This window comes from Amblyomma mixtum, chromosome 1, assembly GCF_055824585.1.
Source record: "Amblyomma mixtum isolate Tamu chromosome 1, ASM5582458v1, whole genome shotgun sequence".
NCBI classification, from domain to species: domain Eukaryota; kingdom Metazoa; phylum Arthropoda; class Arachnida; order Ixodida; family Ixodidae; genus Amblyomma; species Amblyomma mixtum.
Window position 1 is genome coordinate 268080415 of NC_143012.1, and position 26998 is coordinate 268107412.

Genomic DNA, 26998 nt, shown 5'->3' on the forward strand with positions numbered 1-26998 from the left:
CGAGCAGAGTACCCCTGGTTATGGCGCCGACGTTTCGGGTCAAATCTTTGCTTTCGGAGTTCCACCAACGATTATGTGTACTAGCGTCACAGCGCAGCCCGCTCTTTCTTGCTTAAACGTTGCAAGGAGTGCAGCATTTGTACCGCGTCGTTGACGCCGTCGGGGAGTGCCGGTCGCCGTTGACGCGCCAGCGCTGTCGTCTGCTGCTCGCCGCCGAGATCGGCACCGCTTGCTCACAGTTTGTAGCTGCGGAAGTGTGCGTTCGTGTCCGGGCACAGAAGAACAGCGATTGTGCACTAACGAAGAGCAGTAAAGTGTGTGTATGAAAAGGCTTTTATGAGTGCTACGCGCCCGCCGAACTTCTGACGGAGCGACTGTCCTGTTTCGCGGAGGGGACTCGGCGCACCGGCGGCATGGGTAAACGTCCGCGCTCGGCAATTGCGACGGCAGTGCCCTCTGCGCATGCGCCAGCGCGGGGGCCCAAGATGGCCGGCCACCTGGCCGCTCTGACTGCCGACGGTGGAATACCACTACTAACCCGGAAGATTGGAGACGTCAAAGCGGTGAGTGATGTCCTTACTATCGACAAACACACTGTCGCCTTACCCGAGGCACCAGTGGTGGAATGTCACGAAGCGAGTACGTTGGACGACACGCCGAAATGCCGACGATGGTTGCGCTGGCCTGCGCATCTCACTAGACGCGATGCTTTCCCCGTCACTTCAGTTAAACTCGTATTTTTGTGCCGTTGCGGGTGGTAAGATTCCTCGCGTCTCGTTTGGAATGAACGGTACTGTGTCGACGTCCATCCATCAAGTTGGCAAGACAGTGTCCTAACGGCGTCATTGAAATGTCATTTCGCAACTCGTTCCGTGCGTTCTCGCTGAGTGCCGTCTCAACTTCGTTTCGGGCAGGTAGCGGGTTTTCCAGGTGCGTGGCCCTATGCTGTGCACGGCACTCGTTGGGTGAGTCATGCCAAAACTTCTAGATCACGCTGTCATTTCACTGCCGTGGCGCTGTGTGGCGCAATGCATTGCATGACACATGACAACGGTGCCAGTACGGATCGGATGAAAATTTGCAGGTGCTCTGCGATGTATTTTGGCTTGGTTGTACGCAGTCACTGCTGCTTGCAACCGAAAGCAACTGCGGCAGCGGTCATGAGCTACGCGAAGAGATTTTAGGTTGCGCTGATAAGTTGCCGCTAAACGGCAGTGATTATCTAACTAGGTTGAACCTGACCGCATTTCTTTTTTCCGTGACCGAGCTAAGTAGACGCACGTAAACAGAACAGTTCGGTGCAGTTGAGGAAACTGGCTTCGTACTCCATACTAATTGAAGCCACGCGAGTTGCACAGACATTTTCAGTTCTTTTTTTTTTGTTTTCTGTAATGGAGCGCCAGATAACTTTTGCTTTACAGTCTATGTTTGGAGGAATGGAATAACTGGCTGATCGTGTATTAAGCTCATGTTTCGTAAATGTGGTTCTAGATAAGTGCTGTTTGGCTGGCTCGTTGACGGATTATTATCTTGGTGCTTATGCGCTGGCGAAGATTTGTTAACACGTCCTACTCCCACCGTTCGTTCTCAACTCTTACCGCTTTACGGAAACATAAAAAAAAGCAGCGGACGGACGCGTTTACATGTGCTCGCCCACACGATGAGATCGCTTCAGTGGAGACGCCTTGAGTGAGGGCTGGAGATGTTTGTTTTGACAGCGTGATCCTTGGCACGACGGCCGTCCGCAGCTGCGTTTAAGAACGCGCCGGCCCGAAAGATTGTTTGTGGCACTAACGACGTCTGGAAGTGTAGCTTCAGTTGGGTCTCTCTCTTCCATGGCAGTTTCGCGCCGATGGTTCGTATACAAAACGCACGTGTGGCGCGCTAGCGCGCACATGCGAGAACGCAGTGGGGGGTCTCTCCTTTCGGTTAACAACTTGGCAATGCTGGGGACGTAGCGCGTTTGTCTTGTGTCGGCACTGTGACATATGTCATGTTCGCGGCATGTGTAGTGGTGCGCTAACATCAGCTGACACTTTGTCAGAATTGAGACTGCGTGGCGCCGGCTCTTTCGCTTAGCCAGCTGTTTACCCATTTTTATAAGGACTTTACTTTTGAAGAACGTAGTTCAGTCAAGATGAGCAGTGTTCTCACTTATAAGAAAACAAACAGAAACGCATGCTGAGATTCCTGGCAGCCGTATGCATCGCGGCTGGTGCTTTGCATGGAACATCCTCTACCAAAATTAGCGTTATCGCAAAGTGCGCATTACGTTTGAGTGGAAAGCTTGTGGCGCACCACGTCCCGTTATGACGTCATTAGTCGCTGCGGGGGAGCCCTGGTAATGAAGAGCAAATAATGGCTCCCGGAAGTTGTCAGTACATCGGTATTTTAATTAGTACGCCTGCATCAAAATGTTTTATACTTCTGGTAATCACCTCCTTCATGTCCACACGCCTCCCGTTACGCGTCTAGTACTGTGTGTTCAGTCTGCTTGAGGTACAAATATTTTTTGAGTTCAGTTGTATCTTTTTATTTGAGCTCCGTGCTGATATAGCCTTGCTGTCCACTGCTTCCAAATACGAGGGCAGCCGCCCGGTCAAGCTGTTCAGCGGTGCAGTTTTTTTTTTCTGGCTGCGACATTGCTATAGACAAGGAAAAAATAAGCTTATTATTTTGTTATTCTCATCATCATCATCATCATCACATTCAGCTAATGATTACTGCTGATGTGAGCGAAGAGCTAATCGTTCATTGGGGAAAAAAATATTGCTAAAGCCTCTTGACCGGAGTTAGAACTCGGTGTTTCACACAGGACCCGGAGGGTTTTCTAAAAACCCCTCCGGTCGTGCCCCCTACTTCCAGGACAAGCACAGTAGCCAATCAAACGAGGCACAAGTAATTCACGAACTGTCAGAGCACTGTGTCAATATGCGGAGTAGTCTCCTGCCTTGTGTCACACTTCAGAAGTGCAGGCGGATTGACTTCCCTTGATGCGTGGGGTGCACGCTCGAAATCGCTCTCGACAGCCCAAAATAACGTCGAGCTGCCCTCTGTAGAACGACTCCCGAACGAACGCGTGAAATGGTCTCTTCGCCGGGTCCTATTGCTCATTTGAAGTGCAGGTCCCTTCTTTACTCAGACGCGCACACGGCTGTTGTGTAGAGAGCCTTCGAGGTTGTCAATCGCTATCGAACTCGAAGGAGTTGTGCCGCTGCTACTGGGCAGACTCGATCGCCGTCGAGAGATTCCGTCATCTCACTTCAAGGCGTTGTGGCGCCACCGCCGCCGCCAGTAATTCTGCAGGCATGCAAGCACTCAGCTTACAAGCTTAACCTGGAAATGTTAAAAAAAAAAATCGTTATTTGTTACAGTAGAATTAATCACTCTTGAAATTAATATGGCTGGCAACAATGGTATTACGCTTGCTTCAGTGCTTCGTAGCTCGTCGTTTTTTTTTTTCTTCAAAAATAAGCTCATTATCTTAAAGTTGCATTTTTTTTTTTTTTTGCGGCGATGATACTGCTGTGATTTTACTCCCCGGTGCTTTTCTGCCAGCGCTTCGCGTCTGATAGAGTGCACGAAGCCGCCGCTGGAAGACCCTCGAGATCTCTGATCGAGTTCCGCGTTGCTACGTTGCACGATAGCGGTCAATTGGCATTTGAGTCGATAGGCTGTCCGTTAGAGACCCTTCGAAACGACCGTGTGACGAGGATATTAGACGGTGCACATGTCACCGGGCGGCCACCTGCGGGCTGGAAACTTGCGCCGAGCAAGCGGGGGTTGCTGTCCCGGCTTCGTGCGGTAGCGCGCTTTTGTTTATACGGCTCGTCGTGAGCCGAAGCTTGGGTCATAACACCGTTTAGAGAGCTTTCAGGCTAGTGGTTTGTACGGGAGAATTTACCGTAAAACAAATGACAGCCGGCTTGTCAAAGGGACATTGCGCAGAAATTGAAGTCGGCCTGTATCAATGGATTACCGCGTTCTAGCGATAAATAGGCTACTTTCGCTGCAAACGGAGATTTCATGAGCTACAAAAGGTGCAAGAAATGAAATGCAGGTGTCGCCATAACCGGCCAATTCGGTCCTTACTCCGTTTCTGTGCGGATCCGTGAGGCTATAGGATATACTGCCATCCGTTTTAAACGGTGATCACAGAGCCCTTTTTGCTGTAGACGTCATTAGTTTGAATCGAGTTGCGGGAGCATCTTTAAATGTAATCTTGTTTCTCGGCTATTAATTGCTAGAGTTGTGCGAATAGCACTTTTTGAAAGCCGTATCGAGTACGAATCGAGTATTTTTACGAATATTCGCTGCTTGTGCCAGTAGTCGTGCATGACGAATAATCGTGCTAAACAGCTTATAGCGCTGCGATACGGCGCTATAATTATGGACCTGGAGCTGTCAGAAGACCTAACATTGATCACCGCTACAGGTACGCAACACGAAGGTAGTATATGAAGTCTGTGACCGTAATGTCATACGTATGTACTGCTGATGACGAATCATCTCAGTAGATGAGTTGGGTGAGAGCTACGTATGAACCGTGGCCTCCGAGATCGGGTAGAAATGCAGGGACGTCGCCCAGTCTTGGAGGCCATGTATGGGCATTATGAACGCCGCCACTTGAATGGACCACGTCGTATCACCGAACCCTTTACGCTACGCAGACCGACCGCGGCAGCATGCTGTGCAGTGTCCAAGTGGGCTCTGTTTTCCGAACCCCGTGCCAATTATTCTATTATGGTTCGAAAATTTCGAATGTTCGCTCACCGCTAAACAAATGCGTAATTCGCTGCTGGACGCACACCACCTTACCCAAGAAGATCCAGAGAATCACTTTTTACTAAAAACGAAAATTGGAGTTCTGGATACTAAAATAAGGGAAATGTTTTGTTGGAGGCGGGCATAAAACCCTGTGGAGCGTTATCACGAGTACAATAGGTGGGATAGGAGCGCTAATTCGAAGGCTTTTGCCGCTTGCAGTGTTATCGTACTGAATTTCGCACGATCCTCTTGTGACCGGGCCCTGTGATAAAATTAAATTCGTTATAAAGAAAGGAAAAGAAGAGATGAAGTATAGTGAAAGAAAAAAAAAGAGAGTCGCTCTCATTGAGGACTCCGGATTCATTAATTTCGACGGCCTGGTGTGCCTTTAACGTGCGCTGACATCGCGCATTGCACTACGGACCCTATTACCTTATCTCGCAACACCAAGTAAAAATAAGAAAGGAGGAAAAAAACGATAAAGGAAGGGAAAGAGCAGGGCCTCGCCTGTCGCTCGCATCGAATCGTTAGAGCGTCAGTTGCGGTTTCGTTTTTTTTTTTTTTTTTTCTCGATCGTTTCTCGCGCAGTCCGATGTTTTCAAACCGTCAGCTGCCCGTCGAGTGACGGCGACCGCCTGGGGTTCAACAGTGACGAATCCAGAGTGCGCGCCTGTCGTTTACGACGGAGGGACGCTGGACCCAACATGCGCACAGGGTATCGCGTGTGCGCCCCTATCACGCGATCTTCCCGTCGCGTGTCTTAGCGGATGAGAGCGGTTGGGGGCAGGAATGTCCGTCGTTGATTCTCCGGAACGCTCTCCCTGGGAGCGTGGGACTTCGACCTCCGTGGTCCTGTCTCGCTGCTTGCACTGCCGTCTTAATTGTGATTTCTTTCCAGACCGACAGCTGCATTTCCAGGTTGCTTCTCACGTGGGCTCGAGTCTGAAGGTACATGTGACCTCTTCGGCCGTGTGGTCTTTGGTCAGATAGTAGTGGGAAGGGGGGGGATGCACGATACAGCTATCGCTCTCACTTCTTCGCCCTAAAGGGAGGTCAGAAAGATTTTGAATCCGCTATTTAACTGGAACACAGCAGAAGGTATCGTGCACACGTAAACTCGCGAAGCGGCGTGCGCAGAATTTGTTTTTGATGAAGACCTGTGTGTAATAATTGGCTGGCGGGCTGCGAACCGCGGTGTCGTTTTCGGCTGAGAAAAATAAAAAAGAATTAAGTGCTGCCGCACAATTGTCTGCGCGTATCCTTATTTGCAGCTGTAGCCGACTGACAAATTTAACAAATTCCAGAAGAGGGCAAATACGGGCTGGTTGGTACATGTTTTACGAATTGGAAAAACAGCGCTATCAAAGACGAGACACAAGAGAACGACAAAACACCAGCGCTGGTGTTGTTTTGTCGTTCTCTTGTGTCTCGTCTTTGATTGCGCTGTTTTTCCAATTCGTAAAATTTAACAAGCCTAGCCTATGTCTTTTTGGCCCTCCCCGGTAGCCCGTTTCCAGTACTGGGAAGTATAAAACAGCATTATAAAATGGGCGGAAGTGGTTGAAATTTATGGCCCTCATTTATTCAACGCCGTCATCCATATATGGTCGTCATCCTCACTGCGAAGCTGCATGAGACATTTTTCTGAGCGGGCCCATCCTCTGCTCGGCTCGTGGTTGGACCAGCTGAGCGATGCGCTGTTTTCCTCGCTTGACAACCCCATGACCATGGGCGTCCGGAGGGGGGGGGCAAGGGGGGGCGGCTGCACCCCCCTGGAAAATCACTCACTCGAACCGTGAGTGATGGCCGCACGCCAGGGGCGGTGGTGCGCTCAGCCAAAAGGGTAAAAGCAGCCCCGCTTCCACGCTTTGGGTCACATCTGCGAAATGCCGCGTCCGGGAGCGCGTCGTTCCACCGTTTTCAAACCACGGCATCGTTAGCTCTACTGAAGGGCGACCTGCTGCAGAAATACAGCGGCACCGGCGAGCATGTGTTTCGAGCCGTCTTGAGATGGGTGTCTAGAGAGATAGCGACAGCGTTCTTTGCGTCTTCTGCGAAAACCAGCGCCTTTGGTCAACGCAGCCCGATGGCGCCTGCCTGGCTCGCCTGTCACCTCTGGCTGGGCCTCAAATCACAACAGCGCCCATGTACTGTGCGTGTCAGTGCATGGTAAAGAGACCCAGGTGGTCGACATTATCCGGAACTCTGTACTACTCCGTCCCTCATAGCCTGAGTCATTTTGGGGCTCTGAACCCCATAAAAACACAAAAACAATTTTTCCGACCGGAGTGGCGAGTGTCCCTTCCCCTCGGAAGTTGCGCGGCGTTCCTTTCACCCCCAAAGTGCGCATTCGGGGATACTGCGGCAAGTGCGCGCCTCTGTGTTTGTGCTTCGGTGTTTTTAGTGCCCGGTTGTCAGCGAAGCTGAGAACAACCAAGACAGCGGACGAGAAAACGACGAGCGGCAAGCAGTGTGTGTGCGGTTGTTCGACTGTGCGGATGCGCGAGCAAGATGGAGCGAGGTGTATGAAGCTGCGAGCGTGCATTTATCATGTAAATAAGTTTTCGTTGTATATATAGTCATCTTTTGTTTTCAACGTACGCGTTCAACAGTTTTTCCAATCAATGTGTATGATGAGTGTGCACCGAGAGCGTGTAATGAAGCACAGAAGTGAATTCATCACACGTGTAATTACGCAATTCGCCCAGAAAAATCCGAGGCGCCTACAGTTGCTGTTCAAGGAAGACTGACTGAGTGACTGTAGTTGCGTGTTTGTGAACATGTTGTGCTGTGTGCTGGTCATCAATCCGGGTGAGTCGAGAACCCGTATGCAGCAAGACTGAGCACTCTTCTCCACGAAGTGATAGTATCTTTTTGCATTTTTTATTAATTTTAATTGTTTCTTCGTTGATAAACTCCAATGTACCTCTCCTAGCCGCGCTTTAATTTGCTGTTTGTAATTTCTCTTTCATGTGTGCATTTTGATTAATTTTTATTTATATATAAATAAATAAATTTACTCCGCAAATAGTACCTGTTTGCTACGAACATACCCCCCCCCCCCCCCCTCCGGCGCCAACAACCAACGGGGCCCCCCCCTGCAAAAAATTCTGCGGACGCCCTTGCCCATGACCGACGCCGGGTAATTGCATGGCGATGCTGCTGCATGACGCCTCATTCACGCCCCTGTTGAAATTGAAGGGGCTCGGAGATTACTTCGTTTATAGTTCTTTAAAGATTGGATGTAGCGCTATTAGGAAGATCACAGAGAGACCAAACAAGGGGCCCGGCGATTACTTTAAAGATTGGATGACCAACTAGTCCAGCACCAAGTTGTACTTCGTTATAGCCCGTGTTGACGTTATATCCATTATTTCGTGATAAACCGTTTCGTTATAACAAGGTACGACTTCAATATACGTGAGTATGTCGTGCTTATATGTGAGGGGCAAGAGAGTGCCGCTCGGCTCGGATGTATACCTCGCGGAAGTTTTTGTATAGCCCTGTGTGAACGACTTTTTCCCGACAACCTGTGTGGCCGTGACTACTGGAATAGGTTGTCCTAACCGAAAAATACTGCATTCATTCGCTGGCTGGTGATGTATTGGTGATACCCATCTGGGGCGCGGGAGGGGGCGGGGGGAAGGAGGGGAAGGGGGGGGGGGGGTGCGCAGTACAGCCTCACTCCTCGATCCCGGTCGGGAGCTTTCGATTCAAGGTCGCAGTTTAAACGGGCCTAATTTGGATCGTGAATCCGCGTTCTTTAGCGCACGGTAGAAGGTTGCCAGACGCTTCTGCCAGATTGTTATGTGTGGCGTACACGGCCGACCGGCAGACTCGGGATGCGGCGCGACTTGCTACACACACCGGCTAGGCTGCAGTCAGCGTCATCACACCGCTCGCCCTCCCGGTCGCTCCAAATTGTTCCCGCGCGGCGCGTCGGCGAAAACAATGCCAGGAAGTCCTCGGCTGGCCTCGCCTCCGCCGATGACCCGCTCAGGCACGCTGGAGGGAAAACAAAAAATGTTTCGCGGACGCCGAGACGCGCTGAGGGGAGAGTGCGACGTGTCTGTGTGTGCGCGCATGGATGCGCGGCCGTGTGTGCGGACCACGATAGTGTTACTGGCTGCGGAGGAAAACGGGAACGACAGAGAGAGAGGGGGGGGGGGGGGGGGGTAGCGGGATAAAGCTCTCATGTTCACGCACGCACAGACGCGTGCACGAGAGATGCGGGAGAACAGTGTTTGTGAAGGCGAGAGTAGTAGCAGGAAAAAGAGACGCGTAAGCCCGGAACTTGGCCGCTGTTGGCGACAGAAAAACGGATACGCAATGTGCGCCCATACAATGGCGCGGCTGTGTATAGCAAGGACGACCCCCGGGATTAAATTATGCGCCACGCGGAAGAGCAGGCTCGGGGATATCTGGTTACGGTCGTCGCCCACGCAACACGTGTGACCCTGCTTGATGAGATGACGAAAGAGGCGGAGGGTCAGGAGGAATGGTACGCGAAACGTAAAGTTCAGTAGCTAACAGGTCCGAAAAGAGACAGGCGCCTTACGTGCAAGATTATTGGAATTGCAAGGGATGTCCATCTCTAAAGGTTGTAACGATGTTCGTTAGACGTCCAGATTACTACGGGCGAGTGCCATAGGTGCTGATTGGTATGCCATTTTATTTCTTGGACACGTGGTCCTTCGTGGTACATCCAGTGGATATTTGTGGTTTGCTGAGGCGTTGAATGGAATTTGGACGATGTATTTTTACGCGCCAGAGTATCGCGTAGGCGTGTTTTCTCATTCCGTCCCTGTCAGAATGCTGCCACGCACGGCCGGGATCGAACTCACGACCTCGTTCTCATGTAGCCAGAACGCCGTAGCTACGCCGCTGAGCCGTCGTGGAGGGTATACGTACGAGACGTCGTCGGCGCGAGCTATAGATATCCAGCAGGTCATCGTGCACGCGCGCGCGTGCTTCTGACTCGATTAGTGCGCGCCGCGCTCTCGAGTAATACCGGCATAGCAGGTGCGGGCCGAGCGAGGGGTCGCCGACGTTTCGGAGAGACTGAAACTGCTCTCCCTCCTCCCGCGCTGAAACAAACTGTGGGAATCCGGGACATGGATGGACGAAGCATCGTCTTTGGCACAACGGAGGGGTCTCGTTGCGAGATCGATTCGAGCCGTCGGCGGCCTAGTTTTGGAAACTGCGTTGCGCGCGCGCTCCTGGTGGGCCCGTTAGCGTAATCGCCCTTCGTGCGTAACGGTGCTCCCCGCGGGATAGATACAAACTCGATCGCGCCGTGTCGTCGAAATACTTGGGGCCTGTTGTCCGTTTCGGGGGCACGATTGTGCCGTGAGGAATGAGGCGATCAGTTTAAAGCCTCCTCTCCGCAAGCATCCCGGGATACACGGCGGGCGCGCTGTTCATTTGTAAGCCAGCCAGCGACGCATTGTTATTGTAGCATGGTGTCGTATAACTGGCGCTGAAAGTTTTGACGCTGTGGCAGTCTTATGTAGATATTTTTTCCATATACTACGGCGTCAAATTCTCAAATGACGTTATTTTCTGTCCACACGTACCTTTTGTTGGAACACACCAAGATTAATAACTTGCACGGGCGGTGCAACAATATTGGGCACGTCGGAGGGTTCCTGCCCGGTTTCTTCTAAAACGTCTTTGTGACCCTGCAGACTAGGTTACAGATGGTGACGCTGGCAGCTGGAGGCTTTTCTAGGCGCTTTCACAGCTGTTGTCTGAGGACTGCTATGTGTTACAGAACAGTGCCAGGACAAGTTGTCGATCATAGTGGACTAACTGCGGGCGGGGGAAAAAATAACATTAAGCTAGTCGCACCTGTAGCTCGCAGCAGCCTCAACCACAAGCACCCTGACGAGAATTCAGATCGAGAAGACACCCACTTTTATCTTCTAGGTGGTCAGGACTTAGACAGCGGTTCGTAGAAATTGGGAGGCTCATCGCGCCTTGCGATGTCCCAGAGCCGGTTGCTCCAAATTCGCGCCCAGCACTGAGACATAGAAGCAGTTTTTGACGCACGCGTATGTCTACAGGCACGTGGGGGGAAAGAAGTCCGAGGATGTCTAGCCAACGCTTAGTTTTATTTAAAATAAAAGAAAGCTAAATTGCAGGCACGTGCTGACAACACGCGTTCGCTTGAGACACCGCGCTCAGTGCAGCATAGGCTCGCAGCGCATTCCGAGTGAACCCGGCCGGTCCAACCTGCACTCGCCAATAAGGAAAAAAAGAACGACTGTGCGGGAAACGTCTGTGTTTTAGGGGAAGGGGCTGGGGGGGAGGGGGGCTGTTGCAGGTAGGCAAGCAGGAAGGTAGGAAACGAAAAAACGAAAAACCCATACACCTGTGGAGAAGGAGCGAACGCTCTAAAGAAAGGGAAATGAAAAGAAAACAAACAAGGTGAGGAAACTTTGGTGAGACTGTACGTCGCGGGTCCTGGGAAACAAAAACGCAGGTCGTCTAGATACCTACGACCAGCTTTAGCCGCGAGTTGGACTGTCCGGTCCTGTAGAGTAGACGAAGGCGGGCTCCGTGAGAAAAAAACGGCTGCTGCCGTGTACGAGGCGTTGCGTGGCGCGCAAACGGTCACGCACTCGGGCACGCTCGAAACTCCCACGGAGGGAGGGAGGGAGGTAGCTTGACGCGCGCGTGCTCCTCGCGAGTTTCTCCGCGTCGCCGGCGCAGTACGCCAGCGCGGGCAACGGTCGACGCCGGCGGACGACGAAGACGCCGCGACGCTTGAGCGACTCTCGTGTGAACCGCCAGCGAGCGATGCAGCCAAGACGGCGCTACGCCCCGCGTCCAGCCGAGTGGGCGTGGGAGAGCCGAAACGTCGTCCAGTATATACGCCCCGTAGTAGTAAGTGTTGTATCAGCCCCGTGCTCGCTTGTGCTGTGCGCAAACGACGCTGCCATGAAGGACCGCCATCGTGCTCGCCATTATTCAGGTTGATTCCCCCCCCCCCCCCTCTTGTACTTCCGAGAATAGGAAGGTTTCCACGATGCGGGAACTGGAGGCGCGCGAAATTTGGTCTAATGGTTGCTGCTGCAGTCTCCTCTTATAGTATGTGTACGTACTACGTGCTGCAGAGGCAGGGATGCGAGAACGAGGTAATCTGGTTAATTTGGGCTTATCACTCAAGCGAACGAAGGAAAAGGCAGGGAGGGTTTTCAGAAGCGCGGAACGAGCTGTAGCCTTCTTCTGTTTTGAGGAAAAAGGATTGCGGGGAAGGAAACGCCACGCCTGAACTGCATCGTGGGAGCGAGCAGAAACTATTGTTTCAACCCCGTGCATGCCGGCCGAAGTTGGAAGGAGAGCGTAAAGCGTCCGGTTTTTCCAAACGCTTTAAACAATGCATATAGGGTCACCCAGATGTGTCCTCGTCGCAGGGTCTGCTTCTGAGTCTTGTAGTGCAGCATTATAAGACTACGCCAAAGCTCGAAATCTCTGTAGACTGAGAAGGAGTTTCATTCTTTCCTCTGAGGACCTTGGCAGCTTTCATAGCTGTCGTCAGTGATGGGCTATATACAGTAACTGTATATAACTATATACAGTAACTGAGCAGTATAATACTGCTCAGGCGCAGACTCTTGTGGCCTGCGGACTTCTGATCGAACCTGTATACGTTTCATTATTTGCTGAGAGACTTTCCTGGTTAGCGCGCAGACTGCGGTGATAGCGAAAGAGTGGCGCAGAATACATGATGCGCTGTCAACCGCTGCTCGTCTAACCGGGGCTGTCTCCATTTGGAAGTGCCGTTTGGAAGCACTACACCCTGTCAAAGTATACCCCCAGTATTTCTCGCAGTCTCAGAAATAACTGTGCCCCATATTTTTGAACTGAATGCGTCGGGACCTGCTGGTGTCCGCCTAAACCGGCGACGGCACGGATCTTCATTGCCGCAGGTGCGAAATAAGAAAACCCGGCATCTCTACATAGATGCGGCCGCGCGGAGGAGGCCACCAGAATGGCTGCCAAATTGGATCTCGCATCCGTGCGCCGTTCGCGGGGTCGTTAGGACGCGTATAGGTGAAAAGAAAAAGGCGGATCGATCGGCAAGTACCGGTTCTTTATCATTACAGCCGCGACGACCTCGAATTAACGCCCGGTTGTAAAGCTCGGGCGAGTAACGACGCATCCATGCACTTAGCGAGCTCTCGCGCTGAAGGCAACAACGCGAGAAGCGGTGCTATAAACCGGGTCAGGTTTGTTGCACCATACCCAGACTACAGACAGCTTCTTCTTGGAAAGGGACTGTCGAGATCGGGGAAGAAAAGAAGTGTCGCACCAAGGCCCCGCTCTCCTATCGGCGCGGCTTCTGCGGTCAAGCCGAGCTCCCGTGCATGCTCGGTGTATATCGGTACCCAGTGATGTGCGTGCCCGTTAACTTCAGGGCCGCAGAAGAGTAGCTCCGGGCTCAGTGCCTCTTCGGGAATGGGAGCGGGTTGGAACGGGGCCGCCTCTTGCCTTTATACATAAAAGAGCAGCTGTTCCGTTTGCGCGCGCCTCTTCTTTCGAGGGTGCTGCGCCCCGGGGCAGGCAGCGGCGTCTGTCCTCTGTCTAGATTGCGTTGCACGCCAGCAGTCCGTCCGCGGGCATGGCGACGAAGATGCGCCACAGTGTGGGGATTGCGGACACGTTGTAATGCAGTGTGAGTCCGAAAATTCCGCCTGCAGGCTTTTCCCATACAAAGGTACCCTACGGCCGGCTGTAATTAATTGGCCCAAATAGCTGTAGCCTTACCTATGGCCGTCTGTAGCTGTCGTTTCGGACGGATATACTCTTCTATCGACAGCTCTAGTGGCATTGATTTTTCAGTAGTTGTCAGTAAGCACCGTTTTGGGCGCGTATAGCCGATGATAAAATGCCATGGACGGACATAGCTTATCATAAAGGTTTCCAATAGGCGTCGATAGGCCATTTTTGTATGGGTTTAACACAAACCTCGCTGCTCCCAAACAAGGTGGCCACCCGCGCGCTTCGGTAAATGGTGAGCAGGTGTAGCGGAGCTTGGGGAGGGGGTAAGGAACGGTTGAGGAGGAAGATAGTGCACTACTAGCTGCTATCGACACGTGGTCTATGCGGCTGACAACAAAACCAGCACATGGCCTGAAAACTTTTGGGTAAGAGTGTAAGGCTTCTATTGCTGTACGCTAGACCGAAAGACGTGTGTTCGATCCCGGCCGCGGCGGCGGAATTTCGATGGAGGCGAAATTTAGAGGCCCGTGTACTGTGCGATGTCAGTGCACGTTAAAGAACCCCAGGTGGTCGAAATTTCCGGAGCCCTTCACTACGGCGTCCCTCACAGCCTAAGTTGCTTTGGGACGTTAAACCCCAAAATCAAATCAAATCTAGAATCACCACAAATAGAGAGAGAGAGAGAGAGAAACATGCCGAATGGCGAACGATGGCACAGCTGAAGAATGAAGCCCTGGTGACATAAATCAAGTAAAAATGAATGCAAATGAATGAAGAGAAGCGCCGCCGGGGGGCCTAAGAAAGGGATGCGCAGCATCGCTCAAAATGGAGGGCACCCACTGCCTCGGGCTGGACCATCACTATGGTAATGCGCACATTAGCGAAGGAAGGAGAAGAAAACACGCGCAAGGAAAATGTAATCAGGAACTCGGCAAACAGACGGAACAAGGAAAGATTTCGGGTAAACAGGGCACGCCTCGGTTAATGATGGCGCGGGCCTCTCTCTCTCTCTGTTTCGGCGCTGATCCAGTTCTTCGGAGAGCACCGCGCGCATGCACGCTCGACCTGGCGAACATTGCCTCGTCCGCTGCCACTGCTGCCGCTTCGCAAACTGTGAAGATAAATGAGCCATTATGTCCCGCGGAACGAACGGGACCAGCTATATGCATGCGTGGGATTTACTGTTGGCGCTTTTCGCAAGCACGGGTCGTTGTTCGGCCGACGTTTACTATATACCCCGCTGACCTGAGCAGCGCGTCCCGTGGTTTACTATGGGGCTTAATCGTACGCGTCGATCCTAATAACAGATTTCGTGAGATTTCGCCGGTGATTCGGTGCATGTTTGTTCATTCTTCTAGTTCTTTCTTTTTTTTTTTTTCATACTTCACCATGTCAGGCGCACATCCACATTCCCACGTCCCATTTTCCTTCCCGGTGTGCCTTACAGTTAAGCACTGGGATGTTAGCCGGCCGACTTTAGCATGCGAATGCTTCATGGTGACTTTATCGTGGTCGACGTCAGGTTCCGTGATGAACGCAAACTTTTGTCTCCGTGTCATTCCAACTCTCCTCCCTTCCATTCACTGCAAATCCGAACTAGGACGTTTTGCTTGGTAACAAAAAAAAAAAAAAAATGTCGAGAAATAATTAATAGAGAAGCTACCCAGCAGTTTCAGGCAGCTAACAGGATGCTGGTTTATGGGGGTTTAACGTCCCAAAGCGACTCAGGCTATGAGGGACGCAGTAGTGAAGGGCTCCGGAAATTTCGACCACCCGGGGTTCTTTAACGTGCACTGACATCGCACGGTACACGGGCGTCTAAAATTTCGCCTCCATCGAAATGAGACCGCCTCTGCCGGGATCGAACCCGCGTCTTTCGAGTTAGCAGCCGAGTGCCATAGCCATAGAGAAACATACTGACGTAAGTATGTTTCTCTATGTCATAACCACTGAGCTACTACGGCGGCTTCGCATGGGTCAAGGCCCAAGTTCACCTCGAGGTCTCGTCAGGCTGCGTCTGTCCATTGAAGTGACCGCTGATGATCGCGGTGCGGAGGAAAAGAACAGAGCGCTTTTTGTATCTTAGTCTCTTTTTTTTTCCTCCGCCTGCAGGTCGCAGTGGCATCACTGTGCACAAGCGAGACTGCCCGTGTGGGGCCGAGTACAAAACCCCCATTGCCTGCCTCGTGGCCCTTTGTAGCTCCGTAGCCGGATTTGCCTTAGCGCAGGCTTGCAGTGTAAACGACCTGTCGTTGAGCTCGACCCTCCACCTCCGGCATGCGCGGACGCGACCCCTCGCGACCTTCGCGCGGGCAACGACGGCAGCGGCAAAAGCGCCGGCCACGCTTCAAATTAGCGAAGCGCCGCTGCACGGGAAATTACCGGTCATCGCCATTAGCAGTTGCGTCACTTACGAGAGAGAAATGCTTTCCTGCGTCGCTTCCGCGCCTTCGTTGGCCTCGCAATGCCGGCCTGCGCCTTTCGCGGTCCGTTCCGTAATTGTGGCGACGCGTACGCTGCCGAAAGAGCGAGTTGTTTGAGAGTCGGTATACAATGTCACAGCGAATGCTTCGTCTCAGTTGTTTTCCATTCTTATCATTAGCGGCGAAGAGTTCTCGATTACTGCGGTAGCGGGTCCGAATCTTTGATGGGGTCATTGACGAGACCCGCTGCGGTGGCTCAGTGGTTAGGGCGCTCGCCTATACTGAGCCGGAGTACCCGGGTTCGAACCCGGCCGCGGAGGCCGCGTTTCGATGGAGGCGAAACGCAAAAAGTACTGTCTTGTGCGCTGTGCGATGTCAGTGCACTTAAAGATCCCCAGGCGGTCGAAATTGTTCTGGAGCTCTCCGCTACGGCACATCTTTCTTTATTCTTTCATTCACATCTTCCTCCCTTCGCTCACGGCACAGTTGAGATGTCCACTGACAAGTGAGACTGTGAGTCCGCCATTTCCTTTCCTCAAAAACCACTCATTTCGACGAGAATCGGAAAGAATAAGAATGGAGTCGTTATATTATTCCAGCTGAGAATACAAGTTTTGTTAGCCCCTTCGTGTGGTATGAAACAGCAGAAATATTCCAAAGCTTATGAGGCTTAGCTGCTTATGCGCCATTAAACCCAACACAACACAACCAAAGTTTATGCTTCTGTGACAGCCAAGAAGCATAGTGGGTGCCTAGAGCGTACGTCGTGTCAGCTTTCATCTCTGGTCAGTAGCAGGTTAATGGACATGGCATAGGCGTTAGTCCCTTGCGGTGTAACTGTGTGGACACAACTATTAGAACTTAAAATAAGCAATCATTACAGTTGTTCAGACATTAACTGCAAAGGAACCATCAGTTACAGTCAAGTCTCTTTGCGGTCAAGTTTCGCTACCGCAAATTATTTTCACGTGCATCCAACTTGGGCACTTAGCCACTGATTGTTCGCCTGCTAGATAAGAATACGCGATTGCGCTGCACGTTTTGTTAAATCGTACGCCTGCAGATGTCGCTATTTGCATTTGTCACCTCGCAGTGAGATCAAGTCACGTACTGTTTTCACTTGGCAGATGTCCCCAGCTGTAGTTCATACGCGCAGAGAATAAACTGAGAGGCATTTCGTTTTTGTGCCGTGCGGCAGGCAGCAGAGTACGCGTACTTCGCTCGAGCGTCGCTTACAACGGGCATTCCATCACCTCCAGCTGGGAGATTATATACATAAGCGTACCGCCAACTCGATCCGCATCGCTTATGGCTATCCGTTTCATGACGCGAAAGTGCGATGACAGTAAATGAGTATGCGCGTTGGTTTAAATTAGACCCGGCAAAAACTTGAAGCCTCACATAGTGGTGGGGCTATAATTTCATTACTTCGCCGTGCGAGAAAAAAAGAAACAATGTGGGCGGAGAAGGGAGGTTTGGGAAGGAGAGAGAGGGGAAGACGCTCGTTCGCAATTGGGCCGGTAACTGGCGCGACTCACGAAGAACCCCCCCCCCCCCCCTCCCGCAGTATTTATTTATCGCCGCTTCCGATCTGATCCTGTCGCGGACGCCACTCTAGCCAAGCGACGCGCCGCCAATCCGTGGAGAGAGTCAGTGTTGCTGCTGCTGCCGCTGCCGGCTGGGCATTATGGGCCTGACACGGCGCGCGACAGCGCGCGTTCTCCGTGCCGATAATGCGGGGCACGATGGTAGTGCGGCACTAATTAGTGAGCCGAGCGCAGGCGCGGTGCGGAGACACGAAATATGCTCAAGTCTACGGCGGAGGTCGGTGTTCGCTCAGGATCGAAGCACGAAGAAGGGGAGGAGGGGTCGAAGGAGGTGTTTCTTTTTGTTCTTGCTGGTTCGGCGCCTCGCAGGAGACGTCGTCGGGTGTTCTTTGTCCGTTTGTTGCGCGCTCGCGTCCTCGTTTGTTGGTGCGTTTGTCGCGAAATTGGCTTGAGCGCCTTGAGCGTGTAGGGAGCGTTGGTCGATGAAATATGCGACGCCGCCGCCGCTGCCCTGTTGTGTGTACAGACAACGTGGGCACTTTAGACGGATGACGATGCTGCGGATGACCAGGGCCGCGCTGTTGTTGAGCGTGGCCTGTAACCGGTGAAGAAATACTTTTCTGTCTTGCGTATGAGGATTCCAGTTCCGGTGAAGAAACGTATTGTTCTACCTCGAACAACTGCAGTGCGCTTGTCCGTTGTGCCAGGACGCAGGGCGTCCTCGCTTTTCTTTTTGTCTTTCACGTTTTCTCTCTCCTGACTTCTAATTATCTCTTTTAGCTAGGACATCATTGATTCGATAACTTAGCTTGTTCTATGGTGTGTTATGGGTAGCGTGCGACGAGCATGCGTGAGTGTTTTAAGATCAAAAGTTTCATCTTGCTGGAGCGTGACCGTAACCTGGCATGTTTCATTACATTTGGAAGGTGACCTTAATATCCTTACGTGGTTTAGGCTGCTCCTTCACTTATTCAGTAACAGGTGTAAACGGGTGACGTCTCCGCTATTGCAGTTTCAGTCCGTACTCGGCCTTTTACTGTCGTATTTCTCGCACTTAACGGCATTATGCAGCTGTCTGATCGCACCTCGCAAGGTAGAGGCTCGTAAAAAGGCCCGCCTAAGTTCGCTTTTTTTTAGCGGCTGTCATTATTACGTATGCCCGGCTATTATCGCACATTTCTTTTTCCATTTCTAAAGGGAGTCTATGTACCGGGAACTATACTGGAGTTCTCGAGAGGCGCCGCTTTTTAAGGGTACAAGTACATAATTTTATTTTATTTAATAAGAGCAAGTCTGCATGTGCCGCGAACATGGCAAGTGGCTGGAACAGGAACGCGTATTGTAAGATTCACGCCCACTAAATCAGGCCTGCTGACGTCCAAAGAAAAACTACATGTATATGAGGACAGAAACGAAACTATACGAATACGTTGCCTCCGTCTACTTCAATGTCGGCTGCTGTTTAGGCACTGTGGAAGTAAACCGACTACCCGACATCTCCAGCCTTGCACAGTTAGCCTACCCTGAAATCATTAGCCTGTTAGTTCAGATAGAGACACTGGAGCATGAAGTCCCACCAAACACGCACACACAAATAGCTGTGCACAGACGCACCGAAGAAGTCTTCGCGCTGGCGATGCATAATCACGCGTAGTAGTAATCTACCACGTCTCAGACACGGCCTCCCGAACTGCGGGGGTCGGGCTGGTGCTTGTCCGGACGTTCGCTTCCTACGCGAAGCTTACCGAGCGGCCCGCTATGCCCGCACCCTGTGACCTCTGGCTCGCTGCTGCTAAATCACACGCGTCCTTCCCGCGTACGCGGGGGTCACGTAACCTCGTGCGAACCCGGAGTCTCCCATGTCGTTCGAACGATTCCGGCGAACCACGGGGTAAGAGGGCGGAGCGGCGCCAGTGCTTCTTCCAGGAACGCGTCGTTGAGCTGTTTCCAAAAGGAATTTCCAATACCCACTTTGCCGCGCCAGCCCGCGAAAGCGAGTTTAAGCACCTGTACACAAAACGAAAGAAAGAAAGAAAGAAAGAAAGAGAGAAAGGAAAAAAGAAAGAAAGAAAGAAAAAGAAAGAAAGAAAGAAAGAAAGAAAGAAAGAAAGAAAGAAAGAAAGAAAGAAAGAAGAGCTCCTTCTCCGGGCGACATGTCTCTCGTAGGCCCGAGGAAAACGGTATCGTCTTCGGCCCGGGGGGCACAGGTACACGGCGTGACACACCCTCCGCGCGCGCTCTCTCGGGATCACAGAGCCGACGACGCCGGTAATGGCCGACGGCCATACACCTGCAGCGGCAAAGAGGGCGACCCGAGAAGGGCCTCTCGTTCTTCGGTTCGCCTCCGCCACGTCGTTTCCTTCGTTAGGCCATTATATTGCGTGAGGGAGGGGGATGCGGGCTAATGGTGTGTCCCACTTGGCGGGCTTGTTCCCTTTCTGGGAAAAGTTAAAAGAGAAGCGGGTGGCGACCTCCGACCCCGGTGCGTTGCTTGCCCCTCGCCGTGTTATTTGGTGCGCGACCGCTCCTTCTCTCCCCGCGCCGCGTTTCCTCCCTCGCTGCTGCGAAAAACCGCGGCGCCGCGTGAAAGTTCGTCTCCTGTCGAACATCGCCGCCCCCCGGCGATGAGAAGAAAGTAAAGTAGAAGGGAGGAAGGTGGCAAGCCCCGTGCGTCCGCTTCGCCTCAGAACTGGCGCGGAACGCGTCGAATGCGCGTGTCCCCTGCGTACTTACCTGCTCTGCAGGGAGCCATAGCGCGTACTGTCATGCGGCATGCAGAGTTCTTTTTTTTTCCCCTTGTCAATGCGTCAAAAAAGTAAGGCAGCGGCATGTCTGTCTCGCTACATTGTTTGATTTTTTTTTTCAACAAACAAACCGTGCGGGAAACTGGTTGTATAGTCTCCCCCAGAATCGATCACAGGAAAAAAGAGAACGTTGCCTGACTAATGTCATGTTCGCACTGAGCCATTCGGCGTCAAGAGCAAGCGGAAACAGGCCCCGGCGCGGCACACTTTCCGGAGGAAAATCTAGCATGTTCCTTTGCCGGCTTATTCTTTCAGTCTTCCGCCATTCGTCGCTACCGCCCGCCACGTCTGGACTAATGGATAGCAAGCAATGTGTGTCAACGACTGACGTGAAAGGTGGTGCTGGTTCATAGCGGACGGGCAACCGGAGGAAATGGGAGGAGAATCGTTACAAAATATCACCGCAGTACAATTGCTGCCACGGCGCGAAGCCAGGCGCTGCATTCCTAGCGGAACAGGTCTCGTTGATACACGTACTAAACGTGACGTAGTGACTTCGACGGCGGAATAAAATTTTTGGGAAAAATTTAAAGAAACAATGTCCCGTTGCCTTGCCTGGCTGTCACAATCGGCCGTTGGTCCGTGATAACCCCGTTTGTGTTACAGACATTAATTTCTCTCTTGTCGACGCTAATTGCAGGGCGATACAACGGGGTACAGTGATGACACCTGTTGCCACAGGCCACCTCAGCGCGTGCGCCAGCGATGAAAGTAGAGCTGAAAGAAACGTAGTTTTACAAACACATGGAGGCGCACCGCGACCCGCATACTGACGCACATGAACACACGTAAAGCGCGAGCACATGTTGTGCAAACTTTGCTAAAAGTCTTCAGGCCACGCTGTTTCCGTTTCAGATGTATTTTGAAGCACTTTTACACCCCTTTAGGTCTAAATCTCTGTAAGCTTCCAAAGAACCCTCGCCAGCACTTTTCAAGGCGGTTTAGTTTTTGGTAGCAGGGAGGTTTATGAAGGAGAGAGAGGGGAAAACGCTCGTCCGCAATTGGGCCGGTAACTGGCGCGACTCACGAAGTCCCCCCCCCCCCCCCCCCCCCCCCGCGATATTTATTTATCGCCGCTTCCGATCTGATCCTGTCGCGGACGCCACACTAGCCAAGCTACGCGAAGAAGCGTACCATGTGGCCCGAAGAATTTCGGCCGAGGCTGCACTCTCTGTGTAGCCGTGAGCCCATCGACGCTTGTGCACGACCTGCTTCGTTGAGGAGGGACCGTAGTTGAGGAAAACAACATTCAGAGCGGTGACTAGCAAGCGGGTCATTCGTGTAGTGATGCCGGCCGCGTTTGAAGTCATTCTCTCACGCGCTCGGACCCTCTCGAGTGCGCCTAGCGTCGAACGACACTGCATCCGTTCTGCTAAGTGTCCCAGCCGGCGACGACTTTATTGCGTCGCCGCCATCACGCTGTGTCCCCCATTCTGGAGGAGACCGCCCAAAAGGAAGTTAGTTGTTCTCCCACCCCACCCCTTCCTCCTAGCGTAACTTTTTCGCGTTTTTTTTTTTCACTTTTAGTGTGCTGTTCTCTGCAGGGCTATTCGCACGATTACTTCGCAAATTTCTTTATATGTGAAGCCGCGTTCTTCTGCTTCTCAGGTGATTAAAGCGAGACGTTCCTTCTCTGTCTCCCTTCTCGGCCGTTTTCCAGCCAACAGACACGAAAACATTCTTCTCGCCCACAACCCCCCCCCCCCTCCCCTCCCCCTTCTTACGCTAAACCTGGGCGGAAGAAAAGATTGCCCACTGTAAAGACAGACCGATCCCCCTCCCACATCTCGATTGAGCGCGCGACGGTGCCACGCCCTCGACGAGCTACGCGCCTTTCAGGATGGTTGCCTCTCGGCGGAAAAGAAGACCATTGTTCACCTACCCCTCCTTTCCCGCGCCCGCCTTTTTTTCTTTGGCGTCGAGCGCTACGCCGCCGCCTCGGGCAAACGTAATGCTTGCGCCTCTGCCTCCCATCGCGTGGAGGTAATGCGCGGCGCCGACTGCTCTGGCAGTCTCGGAAATTGCTTAGGGGGAAGGTGGTTCGGGTAACTGTACGCAGCGAGGCAGGCAGGCAGGCGGCCTGTTCAGTTTCTGGCAAGCGCCGCGAGCCCGGATTCCCACGTTCTCGTCTTGTCTCTTGCGAAGGTTTTGTGTAGTCGCGCAAGGCGTCTCCGTGGAATTGGGGAGTAGTAACACATAACGAGCTTGTGACGACGCAGCCGAGCGAAGCCCCAATTTTGAAGCGTTTCGGGGCGCCGGTGTGAGTCCCCGTGGAAAACACTGATATTGCCGGGACAAAATAACAGCGGACTGGCGGCATAGTACTTAGAAACGTTGCCTGCGTCGAGACGTAAGCGCGGCGCTTTTTTTTTTGTTTTAATCGCTTCAGAGCAACGACGCACGTTGCAGCGATCCCATTTTGCCCGTGCGATGTGTATACGTCGTAAGTTACGGGACCGTCATTGCTGCCTCCGTCTGGTCTCCGCCAACGTGTCGAGCAAGAGCACAGGGAAGAATCTGACATTGAACCCTTCAACCCCCCCTCCCCCCGCCCTTCCAGGTTCATTTAGTTTTGAGCAGCTGAGGAAATAAGGATGGGAATGCGTATTTGGTGCACTTCTACGTCGGCGTCCATCACTGGCCGTTATATTCACACCTCGCTCTGTTGTCGGTTGGCTGGTATATTACGCCGGTCCGCGGTGCGGACCACCGCCCTGCACAATACCCTCGACAGCCGCTCCCTGGGCTGCGCCTTCTTTCCTTGTTGGCTACCCTCGCGCGTAATTGTTTTCCGCGGGAGTGCACGATCCGTGATTAGGCCATCGCTCTTAGAGGCTGCCAAACTCGCTCGATGCGACCCGGCTCCACGGTGATCGCACTAGTTAACCGCGATGCTTGCACGCTGTGTTGGCTCTCGTGCGAGGAGTGTGCGCTATCGGAAGGGGGAATTTGAGAAAAGGGGGGGCGGCGTCTGCCTCCCAGAGAAAAAGCTCTACTTCACGACCAAAGCTGCAAAAGCCCGGCCATCGCTGGAGCCTTGACCTTGACCTCAAATAAATGAATATTTCCACGACTGGGATTCGAACCCGCGCCGGAGCGAACAGATCAGCTTCGATGGCCACTACATAAGAGCATTATGCTATCGCCGTAGCCGATCACGCCTCGTGTTGAACTGCAACAGTACTGTCGCGCTGTGCGTCGTCAACTCCGATCCGTGGCGCGAGCAGGTCAGATCAGCTTAACCTCGATCGTCGCCAGACAAGCCGACGACCCAGCAAAGCAAAACCACGTGCTAGTCAGGCTAAACAGCATGTTTTCGCACGTCGAAACCCTACCAATTTTTCTGCGGCGAAATTTAGTTTGGAAAAAAAATTCATGGGCTGCAATTCCTATTTTTTTTAAATGAAATAAAAAAAAAGACGTTAGGAATGCATTTTGTTTATGGCCCCTTTGAACAGCGTCCCATAAATACGCTCCTGCGCTATTGTGGCCTCCGTTTAATCGGGGGACACCATGTGGTGTTTGCGTGAGCCTCTATCCCTTTGTCCCCCTTTATCCATTCACACTTGCGAGTCGCAGAGGTCGCGCGACCGTTTTAGTCGAAAAGTGACAGTCGCAGAGCAGTCGCTCCCTGCTCGATTTTCCAGCCTTGCGACTGCGAGTCGCAAACTGTTGAACCAATCAGCGAGCGATCCTGACCGCCATTTTTTGTCTTTTTTTCTGTTGCACGATTTCCTTCTACATCCTCTCTCATACCCAAATAGCGTGCTGCGTTTTCTTCAGTCGGGTGCTAGCCGCCTCCACAACCATATCGCCGATATCGGCACCTGCCGTATCGTGCTTTTTTTTTTTTTTAACAGTGACATCGCGCTCGTGCAGAGCTCGGGTACGTAAACGTAAAAGCAAGGAAACCGGAGAGAGCAGCCGGGGAAGAGTGCACGGCCGCGTGCCTTGGGCACCAGCTGAGCGGCGCTCCTGCTGCGTGATGAGGCGTGCATTATTGGCGATCGTGCGCCTGGCCATTCATGCACTTGCACTGCCTGTTATGCTTGCACGAGTGCGTTCCGGCGTGTACGACGGCGCAACGGCAGCGAAAGGGAGAGGAGGTCTCGTGAAGGGTGCCTTCTCATCTCTGCCCCATTAGAACCGTGCAGCTGTGTGATATAGGATGCAAGTGGCATTGTCATCCAATTACTTGCCTGATTCGCAAGGTAGTTGCTGCTTGAAAAACTGTATGCGACCTGTCGTTTATCCGGCCAATCGCGACAGCCGGAGGCGCACCGGACGATCACGATCGTTCTTGCCTGCGATTGACCTTGTACAGCTGACGCCGTCTGCTTGCGGATTTCTAAACGGTTTGGTTTGGTTTGGTTTGGTTTGGTTTGGTTTGGTTTGGTTTGGTTTGGTTTGGTTTATGGGGTTTAACGTCCCAAAGCGACTCAGGTTATGAGGGACGCCGTAGTGAAGGGCTCCGGAAATTTCAACCACCCAGGGTTCTTTAACGTGCACTGATATCGCACAGTACACGGGCCTCTAGGATTTCTCCTCCAAACGCTGCACGGTTGTATAGCGAGGCAGATGAGCGTGGCTACGGGGCGAGAGGACACACACGCACGCACAATGAACACACACACACACTTAAGCCCCGTGAAAGCGGCGGCTGCGTGATGCGGTTCTCACGCTCGGCGCGCCCGCCCTGCCCACCGCGTGCGGCGGTGTTGTGGCGCGTCCGCTCGGGGTCGCGAGGTGAAGCAGGTGCGGCGGCCCGCACGTATCGCGAGCCTGCGCACCTGACGCGCGGTGCACCTTGCGTCGTGAATGCAGTCGCCTCTTCTTTTTCCTCGGGGTGTTGTGGGGGCAATGAGGGTGGGTCTGGCGCGAATTAGCGCTTCTTTTGGGGTAGAGGGTGAGAGCCGGAAACAGAGAGAAGTGTTGCTACGATGTATCAGGCGCTTTTGGAAGAGTTCGACCGCGACAGTGCTGCCGTGGGGACAGGTTGCAAGGGCGACAGGAAGGGGCAACGCCGAAGGGGGCAGGGCATCCAGGAAATGGGGCTAAACTAGCCCACTTCCGAGATGAGGGTGGGTACGTGCCTGGGGGCGCTGAGAAGGGTAGGAAAAAAAAAGACAACTAAAAAACGACAGTAATCTGCGCCCTCGGCAGGACGTTGAGTGGACCAAACTGCGTCGTGCTGTAGAGTTCCGAAGGCTATTACTCTTACGGAATTAGACAGACTGAGAGACAGCGCGGTTGCGCAATGTTTACAGGAAGTGAGCCGAGAACTGCGGAGCAGCAGTGAAGACAACCGCGATTCATGAAGTGGTTCTATTCTAGTGCAATTTCTCGACATTCTTGTCGTACTTTCATCGACTGTACCATTATGCGCTGCCCTGCCATATCAGTCAAGGGGGAGAATCCGTCGACGCCATGGCAGGAGGGGCTTCTTTGAGGGGCATTTGCTGCTTTGCTCTTGAGTTGTATCCGACCATGTACAGTCTCATTTGCTTAGCGGGACGTGCTCGTCACGTACTGACTAAAGCGCCCTCAAAGTTCGTAAGGATAGCGACATCTCCCCTCTCCTCCCAGTAAAAACAAAAACAAAAAAAAATCATTGGAACCAATTTGACATTCCCATTGGAACCAATTGGAACCAATTGGTTCCAGTTGTGTTCTTAGCCACCGACCAATTGGACCCAACTGGACTAGCCATTTGGACCCACTATAGACCAGGCAGTTATTTCACCCAGAAAATATTCACAAAATATGTTATGTTCATTGAGAGAGGTAGCTTAATGTTTGTGAATAATATGCTATAGAATCTTGGATAAATATTTCTACAACTTAACATATATTATAATGTGCAAAAGGAAAACTGATTTATGTGGACTGCAGGAAGATGCTGTGCCTTGTCCCAATCAAAAATTTTCTGCGGAATTGAAATTAACATACTTTTATCGAAATCAAAGCCAACAGACACACATACATCAAACACAAGCAACACTGCACATTCAGGTACTAGTAGCATATATCAGCTCGGTATGTACAGCCTTTGTCAAAAGTTTGGAGCCCAGGGGGTTTGTTTCTGAGCCACACTGTATGGTTCGTAATGCATCTCCAGCGCTCCAAATTTCCTGAAGGTAAGATGGTTTCTGGTCCTGCCTCCTCCAATGGGTAAAGCTGCCACGAATGCTTCAGGAGTCCCACTACAAGGCTTAGAAGCAAACCCCCTGGGCTCTAAACTTTTGACAAAGACTGTACATCCAGAGAACATACTTCTGCTCCTACTTATATACCCAATTTATGAGGCTCTCATGCTAGGGCCAGTGGCGCTTGCCCACTGAGCGCAGTCATTTAATTTAATTTCAGCTGCAGTGACGGTGTAGTTGATGAATACAATTTAGTAGATTAAGCTGCTGATAGCTCTTATTATAAAAACCATATTAGTTCTACCTTGTTTGTCAAATATGCAAACATTCGTTGAAGAAATTGGGGCAGTTGGGTGGTCTAATTGGATGCTATGGGTAAGACCAACTGGTCCAATTGAATAGTCCATTTGGACCACCCAATTGGAACACCATTCCAATTGGAACCATTTGGGAACTCAACTAGTCTAATTGGAACCATATGGAACCAGTTGGAAATCCAATTGGTTCGAATGGTTTTTTTGACAGGGCTCCCCCGCTTCTTCCTCTCGTGTTGATGTAGAAACGTCTATTCATGCATCAAAAAT

General features: G+C 52.1%; 1 protein-coding gene across 1 annotated transcript in view; it reads left to right on the forward strand.

Moving 5' to 3' along the window:
- The first annotated feature begins 387 nt into the window (after nucleotides 1-387).
- Nucleotides 388-26998, forward strand: part of fy (fuzzy planar cell polarity protein-like protein) — a 39940-nt gene continuing 13329 nt past the window's right edge. The window contains exon 1 of the mRNA XM_089565894.1: nucleotides 388-563. Within this exon, the coding sequence (XP_089422020.1) occupies nucleotides 414-563 (150 nt within the window). The 5' untranslated portion in view covers nucleotides 388-413. The remainder of the gene's footprint in view (nucleotides 564-26998) is intronic.